The 16,800-nt window shown below is 40.4% G+C and overlaps 2 protein-coding genes across 7 annotated transcripts in view; one reads left to right on the top strand and one right to left on the bottom strand.

The window, feature by feature from the left end:
- The window catches only part of lrmda (leucine rich melanocyte differentiation associated), a 1,051,240-nt gene that overhangs the window by 18,464 nt on the left and 1,015,976 nt on the right, over nucleotides 1-16,800 (top strand). The window contains exon 1 of one of the 3 annotated variants that reach the window (XM_073025432.1): nucleotides 8,117-8,283. The exons of 1 other annotated variant lie outside the window; for it this stretch is intronic. In XM_073025432.1, coding sequence (XP_072881533.1) covers nucleotides 8,236-8,283 — 48 coding nt within the window. In that variant the 5' untranslated portion in view covers nucleotides 8,117-8,235. Of the gene's footprint in view, nucleotides 1-8,116; nucleotides 8,284-10,857; nucleotides 11,058-16,800 lie in introns of those variants that run through there. One more of the 3 variants, XM_073025435.1, reaches the window with a different exon arrangement.
- Nucleotides 1,798-10,484, bottom strand: znf503 (zinc finger protein 503). 4 transcript variants are annotated; one of them, XM_073025430.1, is made up of 3 exons: nucleotides 10,356-10,484; nucleotides 4,347-4,554; nucleotides 1,798-3,974 (listed from the first exon to the last, which is right to left on the bottom strand). In XM_073025430.1, exons 2-3 carry the CDS (start codon nucleotides 4,425-4,427, stop codon nucleotides 2,511-2,513), a joined length of 1,545 nt encoding a protein of 514 aa, XP_072881531.1. In that variant the 5' UTR covers nucleotides 4,428-4,554; nucleotides 10,356-10,484; the 3' UTR covers nucleotides 1,798-2,510. The 4 variants fall into 4 exon arrangements, with proteins under 4 accessions (XP_072881531.1, XP_072881530.1, XP_072881529.1 ...); XM_073025429.1 differs by having other exon boundaries at nucleotides 10,326-10,453; XM_073025428.1 differs by lacking the exon at nucleotides 10,356-10,484 and adding an exon at nucleotides 10,107-10,291.

Consider the following 16,800-nt stretch of genomic DNA (forward strand, 5'->3'; position numbering starts at 1 on the left):
TCTGGAAAAATCGGAAATAATTCACGGCACTATAAATCGGAACAATAAAGGGAATATCAGACACAATAAATAATAGATTTAAAGTAAACAGAGGTGCACTTTAAAAATAAGAAACGATTGTTGCTAGCCAAAGATCTTAAGCTGATGTAACTTTAAACATTCTAGGTAAACATTAAGGAGAAAAAAAATGCCTATTCGTTTGCTAGATTAGACAATACAAGTTTTGTTGTCCCTTTTAACTTATTTCCGCCACAGTGATTACACTCTGCCATGCATCTTTAAAACGCATGTGCTGGTACCATTTATTTTACTGGGAGACAAAACCGCAGGGAAGGAAAAAAAGATAGCAACAACGAGTAAGAGCACAATAACTATATAATAACGCAGTGTAATAAAACGTCAAATTACCACTTCGGAAAAAAGGACCAAAGACACTATTTCGTATCGTGGACTTTGCGATTTGCTATCGCCCGATTTCGTCCCCGTTAGAAAATGGGCAACAGGAGTTAAAAGTTATTAAAATAAGTTTTGTATCGATTAAGGTACAACAGAGGCGCGGTATATTCGTCATGACAATATCCCTTTGATTCGCTTCACTTTCCTGAATAGGTTATTTGGATACGCGCCCAATACCGCAGGTATAAGTTGCTGTTATTTATATGTAATGTGATTATTTTTGAAGGATTTTTTAAATGGAGAGCACTCACTTGGCTCAAAAATACTCGACACATTACTGAACGGATAATTTTTGTTTCAGAATGATTTATTACAGAGGGTTTGGGTCTTTTCTAATTTTGTAAGAATATATACCTCAAACCCCACTGCCTCTGAGTATATTCCTTTAAACCACACTGGTTTAAAATACATGTTCAAAACAAACATCTTGTAATAAAAATCTTGATTGTCATTTGTTTAACATTTAGAATTATTTTTATAAGGAATCATTATAAATATAATTTAGGTTGGTATTAGTCAGCTGGTGAAAGCGGATTTTGTTCTGCGCGCTAAGTCTTTTCGCTTTTACAAGCGCTTGTCCAACAAAGCGTTTCTCACATTAAAATCACCGGAGTTCGGGGAAAGGAAATTTGTCATTCAGTGCTTGGTGTCTACCTTTTTGAAATTGATTTGGGTTTAACGATTCTCCGAATTTGGGCGGGAAAAAAAAATCTTAATTTGTTTCTCCTTGTACGCCCTTGCTCTTTGCACGAGATTTATGGAAAACAGGAATCAGGTTCCGTGGTGTCAAGTGACGAGCAGGGAAAAGGGGAATGTTTACAACTCCTGCAAAAGGGGTTCTAGCAGAAGTACGTAGGTTATTGCCTTCCCGATATTAAGGCTCCGGCACATTGTTTCAAATGACAATGTGGTATTATGGGTTATAACTGCGGACTGACACTACAAACCGTTTAGTGCACCTTTGTCAAAACCGACTTTAAAGAGCAGGTCATCTGCACTTCGATGGCAAAAGTGCTAGCTGATGCGGGTAGCTGGCGACAGATTTGAGTGCCTTTTTCCTTTTTAGTGTTGATAAATGTGGTGTGTTCGCAATTTCACAGAAATACCATCCTTTTTTTTGGTTTTAAACTGCGTTTTGATTCCAAGCAATTATGTAAAATAAATGGCAAGATGTACATTACATTTAATCATTCTTAAATTCTTAAGTTTGCTTCCTGAAGCGATAAGATGTCCTCAGTCAGGAAAGGAACCTTAAAAAATCCTGCACAATCTTCGAAATGGAAACAAATTAAATACCAAAGCCATATTTGAAAACCTATATAATGCGAACCGAAGTTACAATTTGTAATCAAGTATTCATTTAATAACAAAATAAGACGGTCATATTTTTGAATAGCACTGCTTCTTATTTCCAGAATACATACAAAAAATACCAATTTTCTTTCCATGGTACAGCTTAAAAATAATTGTAATTTGAAATTATAATGACAAGTTGGAATTTAGTAACAAACATGCATGTAAATTCTTTTCCAAGAGACATTAAATAAGAACGTACAATACAATCATAGCAATTCAAAAGAAACTTAGGAAAACTCCTATTTTTTTCTACATTGTGTTCCACGTTACCTATCAGTTTTTTTGTTAAGTAATGCACTTTGTTATGTTTTTTTTCCCGCTTGAAGCTAACATAAATAAATACAGCGTTCACGGAACCCGTCCATTGATGAACACCAAGAAATGACCATTAAACTGCAATCTGCTTTGTGTGGGACTACCTGGATTGTATTTCAAAACTTTCAAGGAAAAAAAACTATTTACACGTCTTAATTTCAAAAAAAAACAATTTAACAGGATGAAATCTCTACGTATGCATTAATCGGTTCACCTTTGAGATGACTGGCTTCACGGAAAAAAAATCAGATTGTGTTATTTCAACAGAACACATCTAGGTCAACATTTTGTTTTAAAAAAACTTTTTTTTCTCCTGACTGTTTTGAAATTGGACCCACATAAATCTTCTTTGCAATGCATATTGCAGCTTTTAAAGTCTGTGTTCATTGATAGCCCAGTGCTGAAGCTGTGGTTAATCTCTGGCCGTAGAGTGCGTATGGAGAGTAATAGTGTCCTGTTGCCGGTACGGGTAGAGTGGTAACCGGCCCTGGGGCTCCGTGGGTCGGCAGAGGGCTCTTGGTATACGGGTGGTATCTGCTGCTGAGTCCTAAAGCATGAGGGCTCCTCAGTGTGAGACCGCCAGGGCTCCCGGGCGCCCCTGTCGGTGGGAGGTGCATGTGACAAGCCACGGCTGCTGCAGCTGCCGCCGCCGCTGCGCTGCCCAGAGACGAGCTGGGGTAGCCGGCCATGAGTTTATCAGTCCCGGAGAAAGCAGTGTGCGTCCGCAAGTGGTTGAGCAGTTCCTCTGAGGTGCAAAATCGCTTGTCGCATGGTCCATTGGCCGAGACCCAATTGCAGATGTGAGGCTGGGGGTCGTTAGGTAGCATGAAACCATAAGGGTACAAATGATGTCCCGTCAGGGTTGGCGTTCCAGCATTGCTGGACATGGACGTGTGAACGGCATGTAGAGGGTGAGAGGGATAAACCAGAGGGTATCCAGACTTCAGAGCGGTGGGGTCATGGGTGCAAGAGTTGCTGGCTGCCCCGGCAAGGTGGGCAGCGCAATGATAACTTAGACAGTAGGGATCTCTGCAGAGACTAGCCGTCATCATTGATGGGGGAGAGGCACCGGCTAATGGGCTGGAACCGGTGGGTTTGCTGGAGAGGCCACAACCCAAAGAGCTAGCGAGCTGAGCCGCCCCGACAAGGCTGGATTTGGCATGATCCAAGCTGACGCCATGCGGTACAAACTGGTGCGGGTAGCCAGCGTAGGCCCCGAGTGTCCCAGGGTAAGCCATACTGGCCGGGGGCAATGGAAAGACAGTCTGCCCGGGTTTATAGGGCGAGACAGGGGCAACAAGTCCGGAGCCCAGAGCTGAAGTCTCCGAAATAATGGGTTTCGAAACCGAAGTTTCCTGGTGCTGATTCACTTCCACGTTTATCCCAGCGCAGCTGACACTAATCCGGTTGTGGCTGACGCTGGTGGTCGTGGAGTTTTCTGAGGAGCTGTTTTTTACGGTGTCTATGTCTTTCTTTTCCTGGCTCTCGGCGCCTTTGCTGTCGGAGGGCATGGGCGAGGAAGTGCTGGAATTCGGGCTGCCTGTCCTTGGTGTGAATGGTTGGCAGGTGGCGCTCGGCACACGGAAACCAGACTTCTCCGCTGAAACATTGGAACTGCCCGAGGAACTGGAATCCTTCTTCTCCGTGTGCTTCGAGTACGGCTTAAAACTCGACTTGTCTTCCACGCCAATGTCACTAAGTTTCAACGGAGCAGATTTTCCGGAGTCTTTCTCGCACGTACCATTGGAAGTCACAGACGTGAGCTTCGAGGATGGCGGGGGATCCGGCTTTCCAATCTGAGAGCATGTCTGAGCCAAAAGTGCCAGAGGACTCTTTTTCGCATCAAGCTGAAAGGAAATTAAATAAAAAAAAATAAAACAATGTTTCCGGCCGGCATAAACAGATCCCATACCACCCCCATCTTCCAGTAATATCGAATTGATACATTAATGGTAAAAAAAAGATAGAATTTCCCGAATAACAATGCACACCGCCCAACTACGATTACAGTAACTTGGTGGGGTAATTTCTTTTACGGCGGATGTTTTAAATTGACTGCAGCGTTGTACTGACCGACTCACAAAAGGATCGGCTACTGACAAGGTATTGTACATGGGAATCTATCCACTCTCGTGTTTCAATGCGAGCATCATATCAATAGATTAGATCATAAAACAGCATATAAGCAAAGAAAAACTGCAAATAAAGAATCAACGTACCTCAATGGGACTTACGGGCGTAGATGGTAAAGGTTGTAAGTACTCGGGATGCAAAATGTGTCCGGTGCGAGCCGTAAGCATTTTCAAAACCTTGATAGGAAGACGATTAGCTTGTCTTAAAGGGTCAGAGGGAGGTACGGAGTGGTAGAACGGCTTGCTACTACTGTTTCCCCTGCTGCTGTTATTGCCGATTTCAGTCGCTGTAATTCTGTGGGTAGAGACGGAAGGCGATGTAATCATGACCTAAATGAACCAACACTCCGAGAGGGACTGTGCCGTTCGACGACGTTGTGCCTGCCTTCACTCACAGAACGGGAGACCCTGCCCAAGTCCTGCTCGGCGCTCATCAGAGAGGCAGCACGACCGCTCAGCTACACACAACACAACATACAACACACAATCTGGCCGTCAACACTTCAGACATCGAATTACTTTAAGATTAAAGCCTTTGCCGCCTTCCAATCAAATCACACAATGAGCACCGAACCCCGAGGTGATTGGAGGGTCACGGGGATGTGATGTTAACTTTTTGTGTGTGCGTATATGTGTATGTGTGTATGTGTGTGTGTGTGTGTGTTGGTTATTGTGTGAAGGCAAAAAAATTTTAGACTCCAGCATGTGACGATCTCAGGCCAATCCGGAGCAGGATCTCAATGTCACATGCTTTCAATTCAACACCCCCACCCTTCCAACTGTCAATTTTCCCAACCGCAATCAATCAGTTATTTGTCAGTGCTGTCAATCTGGGTTGATTTATGTCAGCCTTTGTTGCTGATTACAAGCCTGGTGTGACTTGAAAAAGAACGGCTTTTGAAAAGAGGCATTCAGTTTAGGGAAATATATCGTTCTCAGAGTAAACTCAATTTGTATGCGAACAAAAGGCGGACGCAGTAGACCGCACTTCAATTCGCTTGAACGAATTATACACCTTCATTTCTTGTCGTTAATGGCTTATTTTTCTGTTGAATATTTCTCCCTTATGAAAAAAGAACATATTTAAAAAATCTTAAATTGAGAAATCTCACTTCGGGTCGTTGCGGCAGACTACAAACAAAATGGCATTATTGAGATCGTATCACCGATCAGTCAATCAGATGGTCACACGTAGGGGTGTTTGAAGAAGATTAAGACTGACATGTTGAAAGTCTTGACATGTTAAACCTGACAGCTCGAACAAATGATCGGTCTGATCAAAGTCACTGTTATAGAAGGTTCATAATATACACACAACTACGGTAGTGGCTTTTCCACACGCAAACTATACCGGTTTTTGCAAATCAAGTAAAGCTTAGCTCCGAAATCTATCCTAAAGGACTTACGAAGCACGAAACTTTTTTTGGGTATAATGCAAGTCTTTAATTTTAAAAGGCGTTGCGCGTTTGTTAAGATTTTGACTTCTGTTTGATGTTGTCTTCTTTTCACTGGTAAAATGTATGTGCTAATCAATCTTTGCTTTTGTTTCCGGCCTCGACATGGTGGCCCACACAATCTACAACATTAACAAAAGGTCACTTGAAGATAAAAACACGTCTGACAAGTGAAGAACACGGGAAGTGCTGAGGGGTCGTTAGCAATTTCTGAGATGGATTATCTATTCGGATTGAACTTAAAGCAAATTGTCTCCTCAATAAATAATACCACTTTAACAAAGTCAAACAATGCCGACAAACAATGTCAAAATTCTCCAGACCGAAAACTGAGGCAATCTAATTTTAGCAAGTGCAACGGAAATGTATCAATTTGTGTTTGCCAGAGCACCATAGTTACCTCACATTGAATGGCAACTAAACTTAACTAATTACTTTCCCTAATGAAAATAGTTTTTAAACAAATATATTACCGTGATAACCCATTTTATTTTAAGTCGTTATAATAATATTTCAGAAACATAAAAGGTATTTGCGAATCAGACTGAAACTTCTGAGCGAGCGCAGTGGAAATTATATAGCTACTTAATCCTATTATAAAGAGGGTTCTTGTTAGGTATTTTACTTAAATAATGTAGCGAAGGAGGCACAAATTTATCCAGGTGTGTAATGGTGTTGGGAGAGAACTGAACGGTTCCCAAGTGGTGGGAGTAAATTCGATCCGCACAGAACAGTTCTTTCTTTTTAATGGCTCGTCAGGTTGATGGATGAAGTGCGGTAAACATTGAAACGCTGTACTTTCATTTGTGTTCATTTGCATTAACTGCTTGGAACAGCTGTTTTCCTTACTATACCATAGAGACGACTATCTGTTCTTGTTGTATTTGCCCTGCCTCCCGGTGAGAAAAACTAAAAGATTAATTGCTTTAGGTGGAGTCGACTGTGGGAAGACTTTTTTGGAGATTTGTTCACTTCAGAGCGAAGAGAGCCTCGAGACGCTGTGTGGCTCAGTGTTTAGGTCTGTGTGCCCACATAGAGGGCGAGGGGCAAACGAAACAAATTAAAACATCCAACAAACACACATTTGGACTTTCGAGAGCCGCAGCGGCGGAACGTCTCCACACCTCTATTGAAGTTTGACAGAATATATTGAAATACCGGAAGTAACAGTTGTATATTATCCTTTTTAAAAAAAAACACAAATCTTAAGCGAACAAACGTCTCAAATTCCTTTCACAAGAACACCATCTTTGGGTCGAAGTTGTTTTTTTCAAAGCAGCCACAGGTCAACACGATTTGATCAAATGCGACACAGTGAACTGGTTTTTATGATGTTTCACAGGGTAACATTCTGCCCGACTCATTCGGGTTAAAAATAATTTACAAAAAAACAGGGGAATAAGCTTCCAGGAACTAGGTTAATTTAATTAGAAACTTAAGCCATTATAAAGACACTCAACTTTTCCCACTTCTAAGTCATTGGTTGACATGTCAACATAATTCGATTTGCGCACAATGTAAGAGATTTATCATTTGAAAAAAAGTAATACATTCAAAAAGAAGTATTTGACCGTTCACGTACCCGGCTAATAAGTATTCAGACTCTCGGGCGATTGGGCAGCTTTTCAGACACAAAATGCCGCGGCTTCCTTTCATCTAACTTGGATGGAGGCGCTCAATTAAAAGCCTATCAGTTTGTAAGTAAATCAACGCCTATCAAACTTGTCACATCAAACAAAACGATTATTATTGCAACCCGCCCACTCTATTAATCTCTCTGTATGATAATCCGCTTGACAGGTCAGGTCAGATCTTGTAAATCCAGGGATGGATTTCAACAGAAAGCGGATTGGAACGAAATTGGTTTTCAAAGCAACAGGACGGACCTCTTGCCTCGAACACCGCGGTTGAACGCAAGTTGCTGCTAAACGCTGCGCTCTATTTTAAATAAACTCAGCAACACTGGGCCGCTGGGCCGCAGACAGTAGCAGCCAAATAGTATTAAGTATCCCGTCACCCACGACTCACTTTAGAGTCTGTTCCGTCATTATTAATCAATATTATTGTCTCAAGAAACACGAAAAGCTGTGACGAAAACTGCTTAACCATTAGGATTTCATAACTCCATTGCTAATATTCGGGCGGGACGGCTTATATCCTCTTTGTTTCTCGTTCGCATCATCGTGGAGTTGATACACTGGCGACAATGTTGTTTTCTCTCAGTTGCTCTTACCTAATAAATCTGAACTAATCTTTAAAATTACACGTGTAGATCGGAGCACTCCATGCTTTCCAGACGGGTGTTAATTTCCCTAAATTGTGTCAGATCAGGTGTACGCAAAGTGGGGAAATTCATACGCGTCTGGAACCCACGAAAAATATAAATATTTAATTGTTCTGTACTTTTCGTTGCTGCAGAACCAGTTCGTGCAAAATATGCATCTATTTTAATATGAAGAAGCTTTGTTAAAAACTCTTTAGAAGGTGAAAAATTTGCAGTTAACAGTGTCTTATTTTTACCAATGGAATCGAGGGCGGGAGTGATGATGGGAAGAGTTTTAAAGTTTCAGGTAATAATGAAAGCTTGTTTTTTATTTAGTCTCGGGCGTGCGATTTAATTCCAGTGTACTACTAGAAGAAACACACCGCGTTCCTTTTACTTTTTCGGTCATCAGAATCTTTGTTGGAGGACCTTTGGAATCTTCTATATCTTATGCAATATTTAATGGCGGTAATGTTTGTATTTATCACAATGAAAAACTCCCAAACCCCTGAGATTCTAATTGGTTTCTATCCTGTTCTTGAATCAGAACTTTTTTTTCCCCAGTCAGGTTATTCGAGATCATCGTACAATTGTGCTCTTTACATGTTTTTAAAATCTCACTGTTCAATAAAATCAAATAATTCGAGCATTGTCATTTTTAAACAAACCTTCAGGGTTCTGATTTTTTTTGTAGATAATTTTGTTAGAAGTATACTGAAATGATATCTGATGACAAGAAATTGCGGCGAAGGCTCGCCACTCAATTTATCATTGGGGCTAGTCATTTGGAACAATAGTTTTTTAATATAAGGTGGAAGGCAATCAGAATTAAGCATTGACTTTTAGAAATTAGTTATTTAAGTTATTACATTCGTCTAGAACCAACAACATAGTTCTTTAAAATATAGTAACAATATTAAAGAAACATTAACAAAATCTAACCAATTCCGAACTCCTCTGTCGACAGAGCGAACGCAACTATGTTTTGACTCAGAAGTGTATCTTCACAACTTCCAGGGATTAATATGAAGTAGGAAGACACAGACCCGAATGTCACGGCGCAGTTTTACAAATATTACGGAATAGTCTCCCCCCGCAGGAAAGCGAGATTTAAGGATAGTTTTCTTCAACATACGTTAAAAAAAAAGGTAAAATCCGCTTTGCGGATTTAAAATGGGGGAAAGTGCAGACCTTACAGCGATGCGCACGAATTGGATTTGTTGTTAAAGATATTTATTCCTGTGTAAAATTCCACAAGTGTCAAGCACTCTAAAATGGCGAAAACTGTAAAAATCTCTCTTCCTTTTGTTGATTTGAAAGACGTGATAGATCACGTTCCGCCTTACAGTAAATCTGGAGAATGATTCATAATGATATAATTCATACATAAACGTGTCTTGAAGATCAGAGCGCAGCTAAAAATATGCAAAGGGTTGTTTGATTGATAACAGGGTTGCTGTTTTTCTGCAAGCCTGTCAAACGTTGACACAATGCTTGAGTTATTAGGGCAGTGTAGGGCGCCCATAAATTTTCAACGTCAGGGAAAAAGTAACAGCGGCTTTCTTTATTGTCTGGGTGACAGATGGGTTTCAGTACAAGACAGCAAATACTTCGTATTACCCTAAATGGGAACACATTTTTCGTGGCTATAATTCATGATTTTTAAATAGAAAGTTTGAAGTACGTGCCTATATTTTATACGCTGACATTTTTATGAATCACTCGTCGCATGCATATATAATTATTGCTGGTAACAAGAACAAGTTTATATCTGATATTGGTCGAACGGGATTTCTTAAGGTTACAATTTAACAACATGTTTATCTGTAAATTTATTTTGTTCTACAGCAGAGATGCTTCGCCGATTTATATTATAAACAGCTAAACCATCCTGCTGTAAACAGGATACAAATGTGGAGATATAACGTCTGCCTTAACATCGATTAGAAGGGCCATCTAATTGCAAGTGGAGGTTTTATTTTGGCGAAACTAACAGTTTCCGAAACAACTCATCGTTATACCAATACTGCCGCTTTAGCCCAGCAGCGGTAGGCTTCAGAAGCGAGCGCTTACAACCTACCAAGCACGCTAATACATTTAAGGCACGCGGATAATAATCAAAATCCATACCTGATTATTAATAGTCGAACACAAACAATTTTAAGGTCGATTTTACTCTGAAATGCACATATCGTGCACATATTCCTTCTGTGACAAAGACATCACTGTCGTTCCTGTATCTCCGAATAGCCCAGCACAGAAGGAATTTCGTATTTATTTCTAAAATTTTAATGACTATATAGCGAACGACCGGATCAATGAAAAGTAGACTCCATGCATCAAACTTACTTATGTGAAATATCAGTGTAGTAGGCTTACGTTAGTAGTTAGTAGTAGCTGAGATGGGGTCAGTAACGCTCCGCAGTGTCAGACTTCCGCATGCGCTCCGCTGACGGGGCGGGAAGTGAAGTTTTTCTTCCCGCGGGAGGGGAGAGGGGGTGGGGGAAAATTAGCTTTGATGGTTCATTCTACACTACGGCCAGCACGGCTTCTACATGAACGGCACAAAAGATAAATTAGTTCGACTCCAAATAATTCAGCGCGGCCCCCACTTTCTGCCGCTGGATCGGGATCTTGCAGTGTGACATTTGGGGTTTAAAGGTTGCACGCTGTATCTGCTAGGGAGTAATCCCAAGGTTAAACCAACTTCCAGTGCATGTTTTTTTTTGGGTGGGGGGAATTGCTGCATCATAACTGCTTGAAATATAATTCAAAGATTTGCTTTTCTTCTAAGTCATTTTTATGCTCCTCCTTTTCGACATTTGGGCACTGACTTCCGCTCCGAATCAGCTGACAGGAGTGCGGAAGTGTAGTACTCTCGTGTATTTGCATATGCAGGTCATTGCTTCGGTGTAGCGGGACTTCCAAACAAACCTTATCTAAAATACAGAGCGGTAGCTGGCAGCTTGCAAAATCGCGAAAATAAAGCAAACAACGGTATTCTCAGTTTATATTTTCATATAAATTAGCACGTCAGTGATGGCGAACAACGATTTAGGGGTCGTTGTTGATGGAACTCAAGTAAGTGCTAAGTATTTAAACACTTGCCTTATTTACACAGAACAAAAGAGAAAAAGACGTTTTTGAAACAATTAGTTCACTTGTTAGGTACACTGCTTATTTCATTGTTGAATGTTCGTCAGTTACAGTTGCAAGTTACGACATTTTTTCCGGGTTTTAGCCACTTTGGTGTCAGCTGACAAGTTACAGAACCATACACATGGTCATCTGGGAAAAAAATGGTGAATTTTTCAAAGCAGGGGTTTCCAACTTTTTCTATGCCTGGACCAATACTATTAAGCAACGGGTCTGCGGAACCCCTGTTTTCAAGTAATTAGCAAGAGTCTATAGACTAGCGCTTTGACTTAATTATGAGAGGATTAAATGACTATTAAATTTGCAATTTTATATTTTTCTCTTGCAATTTTTTTTGCTGATAAGTTCGAAGGCAGGGTCTAATTTAATTGATTGCACTATTTGCATGATGTCGAGGGTAGATGATATTGGGAATATTTTCAGAAATTCAAAAATTTCAAAAGAAATGTTTTAGACTAAGTGTACAGTTAGCGCACCTTAAGGCTCTTCTTTGAATACTAAAGATTTAAGTGCTAAAGTGTGTTGTCGTGAAGGATAGGTAAGGCGAACACCCTGAGACTGAGGTTGGTAATAGGCAGGAACGTCAGCATTCAATCTACTTGGGTTCCATACAATGCACTCTTACCCTTATGTTAATAACTTTACCAGAGGACTCAATTTGGAGGAGTTAATGAACTCAAGAATATTTTCAAAACTAGATTAGTATAGGGAATTTGTGACTATTAAAGACTATAAAAAAAAGCAGAATTAGGCCATTCAGTCCATTGAGTCTGCTATGCCATTTGATGATAGCTGATTTATTATCCCACTCTACCCCATTCTCCTGCTTTCTCCCCTTAATATGCTTCATCTGTCTATGCAATTGCTTTTCAAATATCCAGGAATTTGTAATAGCTTTCCCTCAGACTTTTAAAACCTTTTGTGAGATTATCAATATTCTGCCCTGAGTAGAAATTTCACCTGCTCCCCCTTTCCTATAGAATGGCAAATGTAGTATTTTCAGTCATGGTCTAAGTCTAACATGGGTAGATGGATACTGAGTGTAGCTATTGGAAGCTGTAGTGACTTTGGTATGCCACCGTAACTGTACAAGCCTTATTGACAGAATTGGCTGTGTTTTCTGCTTGCTGTCAGCTTGTACTAATCAACTAAACACTTCTATATTCATTAGCCAAAATGGATTTCTACAATCATTCAGCAAGGAAGCAGATCCAAACTCATTGTCAGTGACAGATTGCAAATCTCTTTCAAGGCTAAGTTCTGGAGAGAAAAAAAATTGTCTTTTGATGAAGTCTTAATATTGCTGATGATTCATAACTGAAAAATAGGTGCTGGAGAGTTGCATCAGAATGAGTCTTTGCTGGAAGTTTCCATGGTTGCCCTTATGAAGTGCAAAAACTCCAATCTGCCCAAAATATGGATTCTTGTGTTGCAGTGGATGAGTTCTTTTGAGCTGTTTCCAGTATATCCTGCAAGCTTACCTACAACACTCTCCTGAAGCTGTGGTCAGGAAACATAGTCTGAATGCCATATCTTAGAATAGGGGCTTTCAAGAGGCTCTTCGATAGGCACATGAATGTGCTGGAAATGGAAGGAAAGGAACATTATGTAGGCAGAAGAGCAACACATTCAAAATGCTGGAGGAGCTTAGCAGGTCAGAAGCATCTATGGAAAGGAATAAATAGTTGACATTTCGGACGGAGACCCTTCATTAGGACCAGGAGGGCCTCAGCAGGGTCTGATGAAGGGTCTTTCCATGGATACCACCTGACCTGCTGAGTTCCTCCAACATTTTGCTGTGTGTTACTCTGGATTTCCAGCATCTACAAATGAAGAATGTTTATGATAGGCAGAAGGGTTTAGCTTGGTTAGGCTTTTATAATTTATTTAATTTGATACAACCTTGTGGACTGATAGGCGTTTCCTGTGTTGTGTTGGTATTCTATGTTCTAACCCCTGAATATTGATATTTATTTAAACAAGTAGTATCACTACAAAATTATTTTTCAGATTGAGGATATAAGAGGTTGCCTCTGAGTGGCTCTCATCCCTAATCATCTGGATGCTATTGATTGCCCAAGCTTCTTGCCTGTGGGGATTGGTGGCACTTCAGTGACAATCGGGATTTGCTTAGATGCATCTTGGCTGCCATGGGTGAATTAGGCCTTCTGAGTACCTGCAGCTCAAAGTAGTTGAGTGAATATATTGATGTTTCACCTAACGCCAAATACTTTGCAAAGTTGCCAGTGGAAGGCACCATGGAAAGAGTGCAGAGATTTAACAGGATGCTGTCTGGATGAGAGAGCATGTCTTATGAGGATAGTTTGAGTAAACTAGGATTTTTTTCCTCTTTGGAGTGAAGCAATGTGAGAGGTGACTTGATGGAGAAGACACTCAGAGACATATTCCAGGGGCTGAAGTAGCTAATATGAAGGGGCATAATTTCAAGGTGGTGTCATACCTTTAAGATGATTGGAGGGATGTCAGAGATAGAATTTTTACACAGAGACTGGTGGGTGCATGGAATGCCCTACCAGGATATTAGCACCATTTAAGAAACTCTTAGATAGGCACATAGATGACAGAAAAATTGAGAACTCTGTAGGAGGGAAGTGTTAGATTGATATTGGAATAGGTTTAAAAAGTTGGCACAGCATTGTGGGCTGAAGGTCTTACACTGTGCTGTAATGTTCTATGTTCTAATTTATAAAACGCCCTCTTGTTGGAATAATAGCATCTCAAATTTATTTTTAACCTTTAAAATAACAAAATATTCTAAGGCACAACACAGGAAAGTTATCAACATTTTTGACATGCTGGCACATGAGGTATTGATGTATTCCGGAGGCTGGGATTTAAAGAGAATCTTAAAACCCTGCAGAAGTACAGAATTTTAGGGATGGAATTCCAGAATTTAGTTTCTCGTCAATTGAGAATACAATCAACATTGCTGAGAGTGACAATATTTGGAATCAAGTGGCCGAAGCTGGAAGAAGGTCAATTTCTCAGCATGTTGTTGTGTTTGGAGGAGAGTCCAGAGAAAAGAGGGGTGATGAATCAGGAGATTTGAAATCAAAGTTTTAAAGTCTTAGATTTTGTAAACTGGACAATTACCAATGTATACCAGCAAGTAAATGACCAATGGACATAGTGCAGGTTAAGAGACCAAGCTGTAGAACTTTGGATGACATAAAATGTGAGAAGTGTGATTTTCCACATGCAAGTTGATGTCTCCTACCATTAATATCCTGGAAGTCAGCACTGACCGGTAACTTAATTGGACCTACCACATAAACACTTAACATTATGGCTGTAGGAGCTGGTTGGAATCTCGGTAACCTGTGGTGAGTGACTCACTGCCTGATAGCTCAAAGCCTTCCCACCTCCACAAGAGACAAACCAGTCACATGTCAGACTCTCCTCTTACTTGAAAGCTCAACACTGAAATGAAATAATCTGCCTATTTGGCACTTCATCCACACTCTAAACATTCAACACCTTCTCCTTGCTGCATGGCATTTGCAATTTGCAAAATCTACAAAATGCACTGCAAGTCTGCTTAGACATTCTATCCCAACCCCATGGGCAATGCTAGCAGGTGCATGGAAAAAAATCCATCACCTGCGTGGTCAGCATGCAGTGTTAGAAATATGTCCCTTCTCCATCATTTGGTCCAAATCCAGGAATCCTTTACAAAAATGATATTGTTAGAATAGGTAACTAGATGACCATTATCTTCTCAAGGGCAATTAGGAGTGGGAATTAAATGCTGACCGTGACAGTAATGCCTTCAGATACAAATGAATAAGAACTTCTATCTCTTATTCGTCTCCTCAACTCTTGATTTCTATTCTTTATAAATGGTTTGATATCACTGTAGAGGGAAACATATACCCTCAGTGGCCACTTTATTCGGAACCTCCTGTACCTAATAAAGTAGCCACAGAGTGTATGTTTGTGGTCTTCCGCTGCTGTAGCCCATCCACATCAAGGTTTGACATGTTGTACACTGAGAGATGCTCTTCTGCACACCATTCTTGTAACACGGGATTACTTGAGTTACTGTTGCCTTCCTGTCAGCTTGAACCAGTTTGGCCATCCATTCTCTGCTGACCTCTCTCACGAACAAGGTGCTTTTGCCCCTACAGAAGTTTTTCTCCACCATTCTCTGTAAACTCTAGAGACTGTTATGCATGAAATTTCTAGATCAGTCATTTCTGAAATATTCAAATGACCCCAACAATCATTCCGTGGTCAAAATCACTTAGATCACATTTCTTCATTCTTATGTTTGGACTGGACAACAACTGAACCTCTTGACCATGTCTGCATGCTTTTATGCACTGAGTTGCTACCACATGATTGGCTGATTGTATTAATGAGCAGGTGTACCCAATACAAAGGCCACTGAGTATAAGTCATGGATTTGTTTTGTGGCAGCAATATAGTGCAAGAAATTTTAAAAAAGATTACTATAAGTTAAAATTAAAATTAAAATATAGTGCAAAACAGGAATAGTGAGATAGTGTTCATGAGTTCATGGACCATTCAGGTGTACAGTGGAGGGTAAGATACTGTTCCTAAAAATTTGGGTGTGAGTCTTATGGTCTTAGGCTCCTGTACCTCTTCCCTTATGGTGGTAATGAGAAGAGTACATGTCCCTGTTGGTGAGGGTCCTTAATGATGCACGCTGCCTTCCAGAGGCACCATGTTTTGAAGATGTCCTCGGTAGTGGGGAGGCATGTGCCTCCCCATGGAGTTGGTTGAGTCTGCAACCCTCTGCGGTCTCTTGTGCATTGGAGCCCCTACATGAGGCAGTTATGCAACCTGTCAGAATACTCTCCGTGATACATCTGTTCAAATTTGCTGGAGTCTTTGGTGACATACTGAATCTTTTCAAGCTCCTAATGAAGTAGGCGTGCCTTCTTTGTGATTGCATCAATATGCTAGGCCCAAGATGCATCCTTTGGGTATTCTGAAGCCCAGGAATTTCAAGCTGCTTACTCTGTCTACTGCAGACCCCTCGATGATGACTGGCGTGTGTTCCACGATTTTCCCTTCCTGAACTCCACAATCATTTCCTTGGTCTTGCTGATTTTGAGTGCAAAATACAAACCAGCTGATCTATCTCACTCCTGTACACCTCCTTGTCATCATCTGAGATTCGGGTAACAACAGCGATGTCATCTGCTAATTTATCGATTGTGTTTGAGCTTTACTTAGCCCCACAATCATGAATGTAGAGAGATTAGAACAGTGCATAATGAACATCAAAGATAATTATTAATAATGTCAATCAACACACTGGGAATCTTCGCCATGTCGTCAGGGAAAGTTTTATTTGCAAGGATGACATATCAGGGCTTTCTGTGCATGTGTGCCACATTTTGTGATGGCATTTGTAAAGGTATAGTTTTTTTTGTAATTTTTGTGAAGATTTTCAAACCCCTGAGTTGTAATTGGGATTTGGATTCAGGACATTTTCAATGCATCGTTAAAAAACAATTCTGATGAATGGTCTTAAACCCAAAACATTAACAACTTCTCTTTCCACAGATGCTGCCTGACCTGCTGAGAATTTCTTTTTATGTTTTTAGCATCTTTTTAACTCCAGCATCTGCAGTTTTTACTCTATTTTAAATGAATCTCAACTTCAAACATTGACCTA

This window comes from Hemitrygon akajei, chromosome 21, assembly GCF_048418815.1.
Source record: "Hemitrygon akajei chromosome 21, sHemAka1.3, whole genome shotgun sequence".
In the NCBI taxonomy this organism is placed as follows: domain Eukaryota; kingdom Metazoa; phylum Chordata; class Chondrichthyes; order Myliobatiformes; family Dasyatidae; genus Hemitrygon; species Hemitrygon akajei.

What these genes read in the sequence shown, in the direction of transcription:
- znf503 (XM_073025427.1), bottom strand. Translation starts at nt 7,369, where the DNA reads ATGAAAGGAAGCCGCGGCATTTTGTGTCTGAAAAGCTGCCCAATCGCC. An exon ending in TCTGAATACTTATTAGCCGG is followed by an intron (nt 4,555 to 7,295) that starts GTACGTGAACGG and finishes CTCTACCCACAG; the next exon opens with AATTACAGCGACTGAAATCG. An exon ending in CGCCCGTAAGTCCCATTGAG is followed by an intron (nt 3,975 to 4,346) that starts GTACGTTGATTC and finishes ATTTCCTTTCAG; the next exon opens with CTTGATGCGAAAAAGAGTCC.